The sequence below is a fragment of the Sorex fumeus genome, unplaced genomic scaffold (genome assembly GCF_029834395.1).
Source record: "Sorex fumeus unplaced genomic scaffold, SorFum_2.1 ptg000123l, whole genome shotgun sequence".
NCBI lineage: Eukaryota > Metazoa > Chordata > Mammalia > Eulipotyphla > Soricidae > Sorex > Sorex fumeus.
The window spans coordinates 4,004,246-4,017,436 of record NW_026606180.1 but is presented as its reverse complement, the minus strand read 5'-3'; the positions used below and the strand labels follow the sequence as shown (position 1 = coordinate 4,017,436).

General features: G+C 38.9%; 1 protein-coding gene across 1 annotated transcript in view; it reads left to right on the top strand.

The window, feature by feature from the left end:
* DNAH8 (dynein axonemal heavy chain 8) overlaps positions 1-13,191 on the top strand; it is a 438,788-nt gene that overhangs the window by 80,475 nt on the left and 345,122 nt on the right. The window contains 3 exon segments of the mRNA XM_056137311.1: positions 2,373-2,402; positions 2,404-2,450; positions 4,448-4,547. Coding sequence (XP_055993286.1) covers positions 2,373-2,402; positions 2,404-2,450; positions 4,448-4,547 — 177 coding nt within the window.

Here is a 13,191-nt window from a genome sequence, read left to right as displayed (position 1 = left end):
TTTTTCAGGACTGTAACTGAAGGTTATTGTATATACCACTTACCCTCCTTTCAGCACTCAGTACTTGTCCAGAATGATCACTTACAATTATCATTGTCACACTGGTCCCTTTTCTGTCTTAGCTGCACCTACCCACAATTTGTGGCAAGCTTCCTGACATGGACAGAAGTTCTGGCGTTTGTTTCTACTGTCTGTGGGTATTATTCTTATAATTTATATATACATACTTATGTATATATTTATATCCCCCAAATGAGTGTGATTCTATATTTGTCCCTCTCCTTTGACTCATTTCACTCAGTATGATATTCTCCATGTCCATCTACTTATAAGCAAATTTCATGTCTTCACTTTTCCTTAATGGATATATAGTATTCCATGTGTAGATGTACAATAATTTCTTTATCCATTCATCTATTCTCAGGCACTTGGGTTGTTTACAAATTCTTGCAATTGTGAATAGTGCTTCAATAAAAGTGCAATCCACTGCATCGAAGTGCAAATGGATTTTCTGCATTGTGTTTTTGGGCCCCTGGGTAAATTCTCAGGAGTGATGTTGCTGGGTCATATGAAAGCTCTGTAGCGCTGTAGCACTGTCCTCCCATTGTTCATTGATTTGCTAGAGCGGCCCAGTAACGTCTCAATTGTGAGACTTGTTACTGTGTTTGGCATATCGAATACGTCATGGGTAGCTTGCCAGGCTTTGCCGTGCAGGCGAAATACTCTCGGTAGCTTGCCAGGCTCTCCGAGAGAGGCAGAGGAATTGAACCTGGGCCGACCTGGTTGGCCGTGTGCAAAGCAAATACCCTACCCACTGTGCTATTGCTCCAGCCCAGGAAAACTCAATTTCTAGTTTTTTGAGGAACATCCATATTGTTTTCCAATAAGGCTAGACCGGTTGGCATCCCCACCAGCAATGAATGAGGTTCCTTTTGCCCCATGTCCATGCCAGCACTGCTTTTTCTCATTCTTTTTGATGTGTGCCATTGTCTGTAGCATGAGATGGTATCTCGCTGTTGTTTTGATTTGGTTTTCCCTGATGATTAGTGATGTAGAGCATTTTTTCATTTGTCTTTTGGCCTTTTGTATTTCCTTTTTAATAAATGAAAGTTATTTTTTATGGCATCTTATTATCTCATTTCTACTTTGGACAAACTGGCAGGCTACTGAATGTAACCTGCCCACACGGCAGAGTCTGGCAAACTCCCTGTGGCGTACCCAATATGCCAAATACCAGTAACAATGATGGGTCTCATTCTCCTAACTCTGAAAGAGCCTTGCATATGGCACTTTTTAAAAAAATCTCAGGGCTAGGACGAAGGAGACATTACTGGGGCCTGCTCGAGGCAATTGACGAATAACAGGATGGTCGTGATCTTGATCGTGATTTTTTATGGCAATGGGATTTGAAAATTGCTGAAATTATTTGAAACTATGATTTCTCACTATATAGATTCTATTTTGTACTATATCTGGAGACTACCAACCTTTTATTGTTTAAAAAGGGAATGTCATCTTCCTTTCCCAAAGTTAGATTCACAAACATTGGAACTGGTATGAGATATACTAATAGACCTTACTAATATAAGTTACAACTGAAAGGAACGAGCTGAGAGAGATTTTGTTTCATTGCTTGGGGTATCTAGAGATGGAAGTTTACTGTTGAGGATACAGGGAATTTCGAAAAATTGTTCCTCTTTTCAGGGTGATCAGGATCTTTCTGAGAGTGGTACTGCTGGAGAATAACGTCTGTCCCCGGGTGTCTGTGGTATTGCTACGTTACATTCATCCATAGAACCGAAGACTACCATAGAAGTAGCTCTAAGTTTCCTAGTGGCCACATGCGTAGAGTAAGGAGAAGCAGGGAAAGTTAATAAGAAAACTTATCCAACCAATTATCATCATAAAATCACTAGTGAAAGACAACTGTGGAGGAAAATGTACCTACCATAGAAGCAGGCTGAGGGGCAGGACAGAATCCATGATCATTGGTGGAGAGAAGTGAACACTGGTTAAGGGATTGGTGTTGGATCATTCCAGGACTAAAACGTCCTCATAAATAACTTTGTAACATTGTAATTTATAATGATTAAATTTTAAAAAATAAACTATAAAAAATTAAAAACTCTTCAAAAATCATGTGTATTTCATATGTTATTATATATACATATACACATTATATTTTCCCCCAAGTAGTAATATTTTAAGTGCTCAGTAGCTATATGTGGTCATTCATTACTATTAATTACAATTGTCAGTGTTAAGATGGTCATTTTATTTAAGGCTATTTTTGTTATGTAGGTAATTTATTTAATTGTTCTTAAACCTTTCCTTTAAAGCCAAAATCATTTGAATCTTAAAATTTATTTTAGGTACAAATACAGGCATTTATGAACAGTAGTTTTTGGAAAAATTTTATCTTCTCAGCAGGCTCTTCAGCTACTTCAAAGGTATTTAAAATGCACTAAGCGGTTCAGTTTCTAGGTATTATCATTTTTTAAACATTTTGAGGTGTGCACATGGGTTACTCCTGGCTCTGTACTCAGGCAAATCGATGATCAACGGGAGGGCCTTTACTTTACTTTTTACTTTACTGTACTCAGGAATCACTCCTGGTGGCTTGGGGGGACCATATGGGACGCAAGGCAAGTGTTCTGCCTGCTGTACTATCTCTCCACTGCCTGATAATACTGTCTCTTAAAATAAAATTTCACATAAAATATTCTTTGAAATTTCTTTTATGTCTATTAAAAAAACTCACAAAAATCAATCTTTCAATTACTAGTAAGTGAATGGGTAATAATAAATGAGTATGATGCTTTTTCTTGCATAAAATAAAAAATAATGTAAAAATGTTTTGCATGTTTTCTCCTCCCATTTATGTGATATATTTGCGGTTGATTACACAGGATCTTTTGGAAAAAAATAAGTATAAATAATAAGAAAAAAGTGTAATAACAAAAAAGTATAAGTAAATGTTTAATTCCTATGTAGTAGGAGAATTTCTGAAGGTGAAATGATCTAAGAGTAACACATTTTTAAACCTTTTAGGTGAGTGCTCTTGTGGCTTCCCTTCTCTCTTGTTCTGACCGAGTGCTCCCTAAAATTCTCCCTTAATTGAGGAATGGGCTCCACTGGAGGCATTCCCTTCAACTCAGGGAAGACTCAGGAGTCATGTCAGCGACCCCTCTCGGATTGCTCCCCCGAGAGCTGTCGAACTGCCTTGACTTGCCTTCATTCCCCCTCTCTATAATTATGGAACTCATCAAACCATCTTTAGTGTCAAAACAGACAGACATGGAAATACTTTTGACAAGTGAAATTTACTGTGAAGATTTATGGCAGGTACCATTTTCTTGGTGATTTTTTTTCTCTCCTTTCTCTGCCTTCCTCTTTTTACCTGCCTTCTCCTTTAACTTATACAGTTATTACTTCATTTTGTCATCAAAATGTTATGATTCTAATGGTTCTTTGTGTGTCACCTAGTTTTAAATAGAAATGTTATATAGCCAGCAAAGTCATCACTCTGATTATAGCTAATTAGAATGATGTAAGTAGCAATTTTGGTGGAGGGACAGTCAATATGCTCCTATCCATTTTCATTAAGCCAAATTCTTTTCATATTCAATTTCATGTTCAATTTTACTTCCTTCCTTCCTCCTTTCCTCCTCCCTTCCTCCCCTCCTCCTTTCCTCCTCCCTCCCTCTCTCCCTCTCTCCCCTCCCTCCTTCCCTCCCTCCCTCCCTTCCTTCCCTCTTCCCTTTCTTCCTCCCTCCCTCTCTCCCTCCCTCCTTCCCTCCCTCCCTCCCTTCCTTCCCTCTTCCCTTTCTTCCTCCCTCCCTCTCTCCCTCCCTCCTTCCCTCCTCCCTCCCTCCTTCCCCCCCTCCCTCCCTCCCTCACTCCCTCCCTCCCTTCCTTCCTTCCTTCCTTCCTTCCTTCCTTCCTTCCTTCCTCCTTCCTTCCTTTTTCCTTCCTTCCTCATTTCTTTTTAATATTTAAGTGGAATACGCATTCTATAAAATTTCACATGTGCCTCACTGAAAATCATCATGTGTATATTCTATTTTATATTCACTGCATAAACCCCATTTGTATCCTTTACCACCCACGTCTTTGTCTTTTCAATCTCAATTTAAACCTCACTTTCTTGGAGTAGTCTTTCTTGACAATCCAGATTTGTTTGCATTCTCATGTTCTTTTCATTGTGGACACCATTGTAATTGAAGTAGCTCTGTATGTAGCTCTTGGCTGAAAGTGTTATTCCATAATATAACTAACTGACTCCAAGAGATTTGGAGCTGTACCTGCCTTGTTTATCACTATCTACTAGGACAAAGTGAGAGGCCTGAAACATTTGTAAAATGAGTGCATGGATAGTTAGAATGGCAGAAATTCTTAAGTATGTTTCGCATTTGCCTTTTAACCATGCAGTCTTAATTACTTTTAGATTCCAGAAGCTGAAAATGCCTTGCCTTGAAGCTGAAATAAACCATACAATTGAACGTATTCTTCAGTTTTATGCAGCTGAACTTGAAGCTACTAAAAAGGCAAGTATGGTGTTTAGGAAATAGAATTGTACTTTAGTATTAAGTGAAAATATTCTAGCCCAGTCACCAAGCTTTTTTTTTTGGCATCTGGAATCTGCGAGGTGCCCCTGCCACCCACACCCCCTTATTTGGAGAAGCTAGAACACAGCATGTGAATGTTTCTGGGCATCAGCTGTTTTGTTGGGACCAGTTAACATGTTCCTTCCACCTCGCCTTCAGTAGATAATCCCCCACTCAGCGATTGAACTGGTATAGAGTGGATGGTATAGGCATACTCTAAGATTTGGTGGGAAACTACCGGATCTTAATTCAATGCCTAAATATTCCTATAAAACCACTGGCAACAAAAAGGAAAGAACTCGATATATACCTGCCTGTTCTGTTGAAATAGCATTATGAATTTTAAAAAGAGGCATAGCAGTAGCCTATTAGTGTAAAATAACAACCCCGGTTAGTACTCAGATAACCAAGAATCTAAAACTCAACTGCAAGCACCCATGAAACTCTAAGATCAATAGGAAAACAGAATATTGCAGCATACTGGTAGAGATTAAAGTCAAGGCTAGTTCTCCAGTTCAACTAAATCTAGAGGAGGGCTTCAAGTCAATGCTTCATGCAAAAGGAGTAAAACCCTTTTCAGATACCAAAGGTGGTGACACTTATAACTAAATTAACCCTACAAAAAATATTGAAAGCCCTTATAAAAAAGCAAATAACCAAAAATCAAAACCAAACAAATACCATAAAGGAAAATGATAACACAGCCCATTACTCATTATAACAATAACCTTCTGAATGTCATTGGACTAAACTCTCCCCTCAAAAAGCATTGAGAAGTTGGATGACTCAGGAAACAAAATCCACATATTTCCTGCTTGCAGGAAGCACCCCTAAATTCACAGACTAAATATATACTGAGTTAAGTGATGAAAAAAATAATCATATAAATTACTGATAGGAAACAACTGGGAAAGCCATAGACAGGAATAGAGAATAGTTATTGGTTAAAGGAACAGTAGCTCAAGATGTATTAACTCTTATAAATATATATGCACGAAATGAAGGGTCATCAAAGTTTATAAAGCTTCTGCTCACAGACATAGAGAAACACATCGATGGAAGCATAATAGTAGTGGAAGGCCTCAACACTCCACTTTTGCCAGTAGGCACAACAATCAGACAGAAAGAAGATACAGGAACACATGAAAAGTGTCATACACCATGATCAAGAGTGATTTATCCCACGTATGCAAGGACGGCATATACAAATCCACTAATGTAATACTCCATGTCAATAAAAGGAAAGACAACAGTTATATTATCCCATGAATTGATGCGAGAGAAAACTTTAGAAAGGATATAAAATTCATTCATAAAAAATCTCTTATGAAACAGGAGTGGAACAAATCTTCCTCAAAATAGTAATGACCATTTATAACAAATCCACAGCCAGTGTCATTCTGAATAGTGAAAAACTTAAAGCATTCTCTCTGAGATCAGACACAAGGCAAGGATATTCACTGTTTCCATTTTAAATCAATATATTTATCGATGTTCTAACTACAATGATCAGGGGAAAAAAAACAAAGGAATAAAAATTGGAAAAGAAATTTATCACTATTTGCACATGACATGGTACTACACATAGAAAACCCAAAAGTGTCTATTTAAAAGATCCTATAACAACAAGCCAATAAAGCAGAGTTGCTGGCTAAAAAGTCAACAGACAAAAATATGTCATATTCCTGTATCAAAATAATGAACTAGAAGAGAAAGAGATCAAAGAATCTACTCCATTCAAAATAGAGCTCTGGGGCACCAGAGGGATAGTACAACAGATAAGGAGCTTGCCTTGCACGCCTCCAACCTGGGTTAAAGCACCCTCCTTAGTGCTCCAAAACTCAAGCACATAGTGTATCTTGGAATCAACTTAACAAAAGTGCAAAATCTATACCATGAAAACTAAGTCACTTAAGAAAGGTAAGATGAAAAAAAAAGAAACATAAGATGACTTTAGAAAATGGAAAAACAATTTATATTCATAGGTTGGAAGACAATATTATCAAAATGACAATTCTACCTAAATGATTATATAGATTCAATACAATCCCCATTCAAATTCTGGTATATTCTTCAAAGATTTAGAACAGTCTGTAATAAACTTTATGGAACTATAAAACACCAAAGCTACACTGAGAAATAAGAGGCTTGGAGCTATGTCATTATCTAACTTGAAATTATACTATAAAGTTATATTGGTCAATTTTTTTTATATATTTCAGCATGGTGCTGAAATAAGGATAGACTCTCAGACCAATGGATTAGAATCAAATATCCAAAAACTAAACCTGTGGTCAAGTAATTTTCAACCAAGGATCTTCATCATGAAATGGAGTAAAGATAGCTTTTTCAATAAATGGTACTGGAAAAACTGGATAATTTCATGGAAATAAAAAAAAGAAGCCAGATCTATATTTCACACTTTATACAAAAGTCAATTCAAAGTGGATCAAAGATCTCAAGACCAAACTGGAATCCAGAAAATACATTGAGGAAAATACTGGAAGAAATTTCCAAGATTTAGACACCAAAGGTAGTTTTCTATGATGCTATGCCATTGGCAATAGCTACAGAAACAAAAATAAAGAAATGTAGCTACATCATATCAAAGAGTTTCTGCATGCTAAAGAAATGCAAGCTAAAACTAAAAGACTCAGTTAAATGGAAAAAAATTTTTTAATTCAACATGTGAGATGAAAGGATTACTATCCATTTGCACATGATTCACAAAGGCCTATATAAAGATTCCAAAAACTCTATAAAAATAATGAGAAGAAATGAGTGGAAACTTTACTGAGAAAGAAAGACAGATGGCAAGCAGACACATGAAAATGTGCTCATCATGCCATTGGCAATGGGGCTGGAGTACAGCGGGTAGAGCAATAGTTCAGCAGGTAGAGCATTTGCTTTGCACGCAGCCGACCCAGGTTCGATTCCCAGCATCCCATATGGTCCCCTGAGCACTGCCAGGAGTAATTCCTGAGTGCAAAGCCAGGGGTAATCCCTGTGCATTGCCGGGTGTGACCCAAAAAGCAAAAAAAAAAAAATATTATCAGTAAATACGATAAGAATCAGTAAATGACGATTAAGAATCAGGGACGCTGTCTCATTTGCCAAGGTGTCGAAAATCAGATGGGCTGGTCACGTAATGAGATTTAAAGACGACCGCTGGACTAGAGCTGTTACCGACTGGATTCCACAGGATGTCAAAAGACCGCGTGGCCGCCCACCTACCAGATGGTCAGACTTCTTCGTCAAGATCATGAACGATTGGTTTGAGGCCCTTCATGTTCCCGGAGCAAACAGATGCCATTGGGCTACATTAGCACGCGACAGGGACAAATGGAGACGTTAGTGGCGCCCACTCGAGCAAATCGACGACTAACGGGAAGTTAAGTGATTAAGTGATTAAGTGATCAGTAAATATAAATCAAGATGACAATAAGGTATGATCTCACACTATTGAGAGTCACATACACACACACACATACACATACACACAAACAACTGGAAATAATCTGTTGGCGAGGATGTAGTGAAAAACATCTGATATTCTGCTGGTGGCAATGTTACTTAGTTCAACCCCTATGGAAAACAGTATGAATATTTCTCAGAAAAGACTAGAGCTACCTTATGACCCAGCAATTCCACTTCTTGGTATTTACTCCAAAGACACAAGACAGTCATTCAAAAGGACATATGCACACCTTTATTGTTAGCAGAGTTTAGTAAAATGGCTCGGGTATGGAATCAATCTAGGTATCCAACAACAGATAAGTGGATAATGAAAGCATGGCATATATACACAGTGGAATACTATGTAACTTTAAGGAAAAGATTAAATTATGCAATTTGCAGCAATTTGGATGGAACTGGAGGATTTCAGATTAAGTCAGAAGGACAAATACTAGATGATTTCACTTAACTTTGGTATTTAGACTAACAGGCCCTCCCGTTGATCATCGATTTGCTCGAGCAGGCCCAGTAACATCTCCATTGGAGACTTTGTTGTTACTGTGTCTGGCATATCGAATACTCTCGGTAGCTTGCCGGGCTCTCCGAGAGGGGCGGAGGAATCGAACTCGGGTCGGCCATGTTGGCTGCGTGCAAGGCAGACGCCCTACCCGCTGTGCTATCGACTCATTGATTATATTCTGATCATTCTACTTGCCATTCTTTTCATATTTTTTGGACTAAGTAGTATAAAACAAACTTATTCTACATATGTATGTCTGCCAAGAAAAAAAATCATCAAAAGTCACCTCTACTTACAAAGTATGAAGTATCACATGGGAAATTCAGTCAATTGAAGGCCAAAACTATTTGTTAAAACAACAGTTAAGAAGTGTATTTTTAAGAGAGAAGAGAACAAAAGGGAATGCCCTGCCACAGAGGCGGGGTGGGCTGGGGGGGATGGGGGGGTGGGAGGGATACTGGGATCCGTGGTGGTGGGAAATGGGCACTGGTGGAGGGATGGGTATTTGATCACTGTATAATCACCCAAGCACAAAAACTTGTAAACTTGTACGTCTACAACTGTACCTCATGATGTCTCACTAATAAAAATTTTAAAAAGTATATTTTTGACTGGTAGGGGATCAGTAGAAACACATCAAGATTAGCCATTAAAATCTTAATTTGTTAGGGGCTAGAGCGATAGCACAGCGGTAGGGCGTTTGCCTTGCACTCAGCCAACATAGACTAACAGGACAAGGGAATACAAGGTATCAAAGTGGGGAACTTAGATTACCTCTGACACTAGATCATAGAAGTGTGAGGATAGGAAGGGAATGGGGAAAGTAAGAAGAGAGTGATTGGAGATAAAAGGGGCAGTGACCAAGGACCTCAGGCACATTGGTGGTCTAGAGGTGTGGTATGTCTAGATATACATATCATAGAGCCAATAACGGGCTGGAGCAATAGCACAGTGGGTAGGGCATTTGCCTTGCACGTGGCCCACCCAGGTTCGATTCCTTCGCCCCTCTCAGAGAGCCCAGCAAGCTACAGAGAATATCCCGCCCGCACGGCAAAGTCTGGCAAGCTACTCATGCTGTATTCGATATGCCAAAAACAGTAACAAGTCTCACAACAGAGACATTACTGATGCCCACTCGAGCAAATCGATGAACAGGAGGACAGTGCTACAGTGCTACAGAGCCAATAACACAGAAAGCATAAAACGCAAACTGCAATAATCAAACTTAAAAATGTGCCTGCCAAGGAGGCAGACTCAGGAATGGGAAGGAACCTGTGGATATTGGTGGAGGGAAGTGGACACTGGTGGTGGGACTGGTTGGAATTTGTTTTCCTGAAACTGTACTATGAGTAATGTTATAAATCACGATTCCATAATAAATCTAAAACAATTCTGTAATTATTTCCCCCCATTGTTTTGTGTGTTGCTTTATTTTGGTACCTGAGGCCCACCTCTATATTGATGTGCTGCTGAGAGTCTGCATGAGTGTGAAACAGACAGCTTGGCAAGTCTTTCCTTCTTCAAAACTGTCTGCTGGAAACGTCATTTGATTCAGCTTTTATAGAAAAAAGTCTGAAGGTCTTTTTCTCCCACATTCCTCCAAACTCCAAAACAATTGATAAATAGAACCACTATATGATCCAGAGACTCCATGCCTTGACTACTATGCCTAGACACAAAACAGTAATTCAAAAATTGACATAAAATTTTATGTTAACTCCAGTGCTATTATAGTAGCAAGATCTGGAAACAACCCAGATGAGTAGATAAAAATTATAAATAATTAAATACTACTAAAATATGGGCTGGAGCGATAGCACAGTGGTAGGGCGTTTGCCTTGTGCGCAGCCGGCCTGGCCGAGCTGAGTTTGATTCCTCCACCCCTCTCGGAGAGCCTGGCAAGCTACCTAGAGTATCTCACCAGCATGGCAAAGCCTGGCAAGCTACCTGTGACGTATTCAATATGCCAAATACAGTAACAACAAGTCTCACGATGGAGACGTTACTGGGCCCGCTAAGCAAATTGATGAACAACAGGAGGACCATGACCGTGACTAAAATATGAAATTTTTCCTTTTGCCGCAACTTGCTTGTAGAAGATGTGATGTCAATCAAAATAAGTTAGGGACAGAAGCACAAATTTCGGATGATCTCATGCATTTATGATGTATAAAGGAAAGGGGCAAGGGATGGACAGTGTCCAATAAAAGCAAACTCTTGAACTTTTACAACAAAACTGGGGTTGCCAAGTTGGGGGCAGGTAGTTGAAGTGTCTGGAGGGAAGGGTGGACTGGAGGCGATGTGAAGACAGTGATGGAGTCTTTGGTGATAACCGGGGAGGATGGTGTGTGCACGGGGAGGAGAAGGGGTGGAGTAACTCTGTGTACCCAAAACATAAAAATTAGCATCAATAAATTTTTAGAGTAAATAGTCATGCTACAAAAATAATGCACAAAGAGCATGGTTTTTCTATATACAAACAATGAAACAATGAACCAGAAGAAAGAGATATTAAAGAATCTCATTCACAATTGTGTGTCAGAAAATCAAGTACCTTGGAATCAACTAAAGAGGTGAAGGATCTGTACAAAGAAAACTACAGAAGAGTACTTCAAGAAATAAAAGAGGATATGAGGAAGTGGAAACACATCCCCTGCTCATGGATTGGGAGAATTAACATGATCAAAATGATCAAAATACTCCCCAAAGCATTATACAGATTCAATGCCGTCCCTCTAAGGATAACCATGTCATTTTTAAAAGAAGTAAATCAAACACTCCTGAAATTTGTATGAAGCAATAGCCACCACCACCCCTCACCCCCAAGTAGTTAAAGCAATCCTTGAATAAAAGAAAATGGGAGACATTGTTTTTCCCAACTTCAAACTGTTCTACAAAGAGGTAGTAATCAAAACAGCATGGTATTGGAATACAGACCCTCAGATCCTCAGATAGACCCTCAGGGAACTGATCAGATAATCTTTGATAAAGGAGAAAGAAATATGAAGTGGATCAGAAGTGGATCAAGGATATCATCTTCAACAGGTGGTGTTGGGAAAACTGGTTACCTACATGCAAAAAAAATTTTAAATCTCTAATACCACGTACAAAAATCAAATCAAAATGTATTAAAGACCTTGATAGTAGACCTGAATCCATAAGGTACATAGTAGAAAACTTAGAACTCTCCATAACATTCAAGCTAAAGGCTTATTCAAGGACAATACACCAATTTACCAAGAAAGTTGAAGTAAAGATAAATGAAAGGGACTATGGTAAACTAAGAAGCTTCTGCACTTCAAAGGAAGCAATGATGAGAATACAAAGACAGCTCATAGAATGATAAAATTTACCCAACATTCATGTGATGAGAGGTTAATATTAAAAGTGTAAGGTACTAGTAGAACTTTACAAGAAATAAACATCCAACCCCATCAAAATATGGGGAAAGGAAATGAACAGAAACTTCCTCAAAGAAGAAATACAAATGGCCAACAGGTACATAAAAATGCTGTACATCATCAGGGAGATTCAAATCAAAACACCAATGAGATATCATCTCACTTCACAGAAACTGGATGACATCAAAAAGAATAAGAACAACCAGTGTTGGTGTGGATGTGGAAAAGTAGGGATTCTCATTCACTGATCTTGGGAATGCCAACTAGTCCAGCCTTTCTTAAAAACAATATGGACATTCCTCATTGAGCTTAACTACAACCAACAAACAACTGCTCCTCAGAATTTACTCTAGGAGCCAAAAGCACAATATAGAAAAACCCTCTGCACATGTATGTTCATTGCAGCACTATTAACAGTAACCAGAATCTGGAAACAATCCAAGTGCCTGAGAACGGATGAGTGGATAAAGAAACTATGGTACATCTACACAACGGAATGCTATGCAACTGTTAGGAAAATGAAGTTATAAAATTTGCGTATACATGGATGGACATGGATAATAACATACTGAGTGAAATGAGTCAGAGGGAGAGTGACAAACAGAACAATTGCAATCCTTTGGGGGATATAAAAAACATATTATGTGAATAATACCCAAAGATGATAGAAACAAGGGCCAGGAAGTCTGGTCCATGTTAGGAAGCTTGCTATGAAGGGGGAGGGGGCTGGTGTAGTTAGGACAGAGAGGGGACCAATATGACACTGATTGTCATAGTGCTGAGTGCTGGAAGGAGGTAAAGTGATATGCACAATACCCGTTCAGTAACAATATTGCAAACCACAGTGCCTGAAAGGAACATAAGAGTACAGAGAGAGAGAAGAAAATGTGTGCTAATGAGGCACGTTTGGGAGGCGGAAAGAGGGACGTCATGTGGGAGGGAAACTGGGGACATTGGTAGTGGGAAATATGCATTTTTTAAAAATTTTTATTTTATTGAATTACTGTGAGATAGTTACAAGCTTTCATGTTTGGGTTACAATCACACAGTGATCAAATACCCATCCCTCTACCAGTGCACATTCCCCAACATCAATATCCCCAATATAACACTCCCTTCCCCACCCACCCCCGCCTCCATGGCAGACGATATTCCCCATACTTGCTATCTACTTTTGGGCAGTATGGTTTGCAATACAGACACCGAG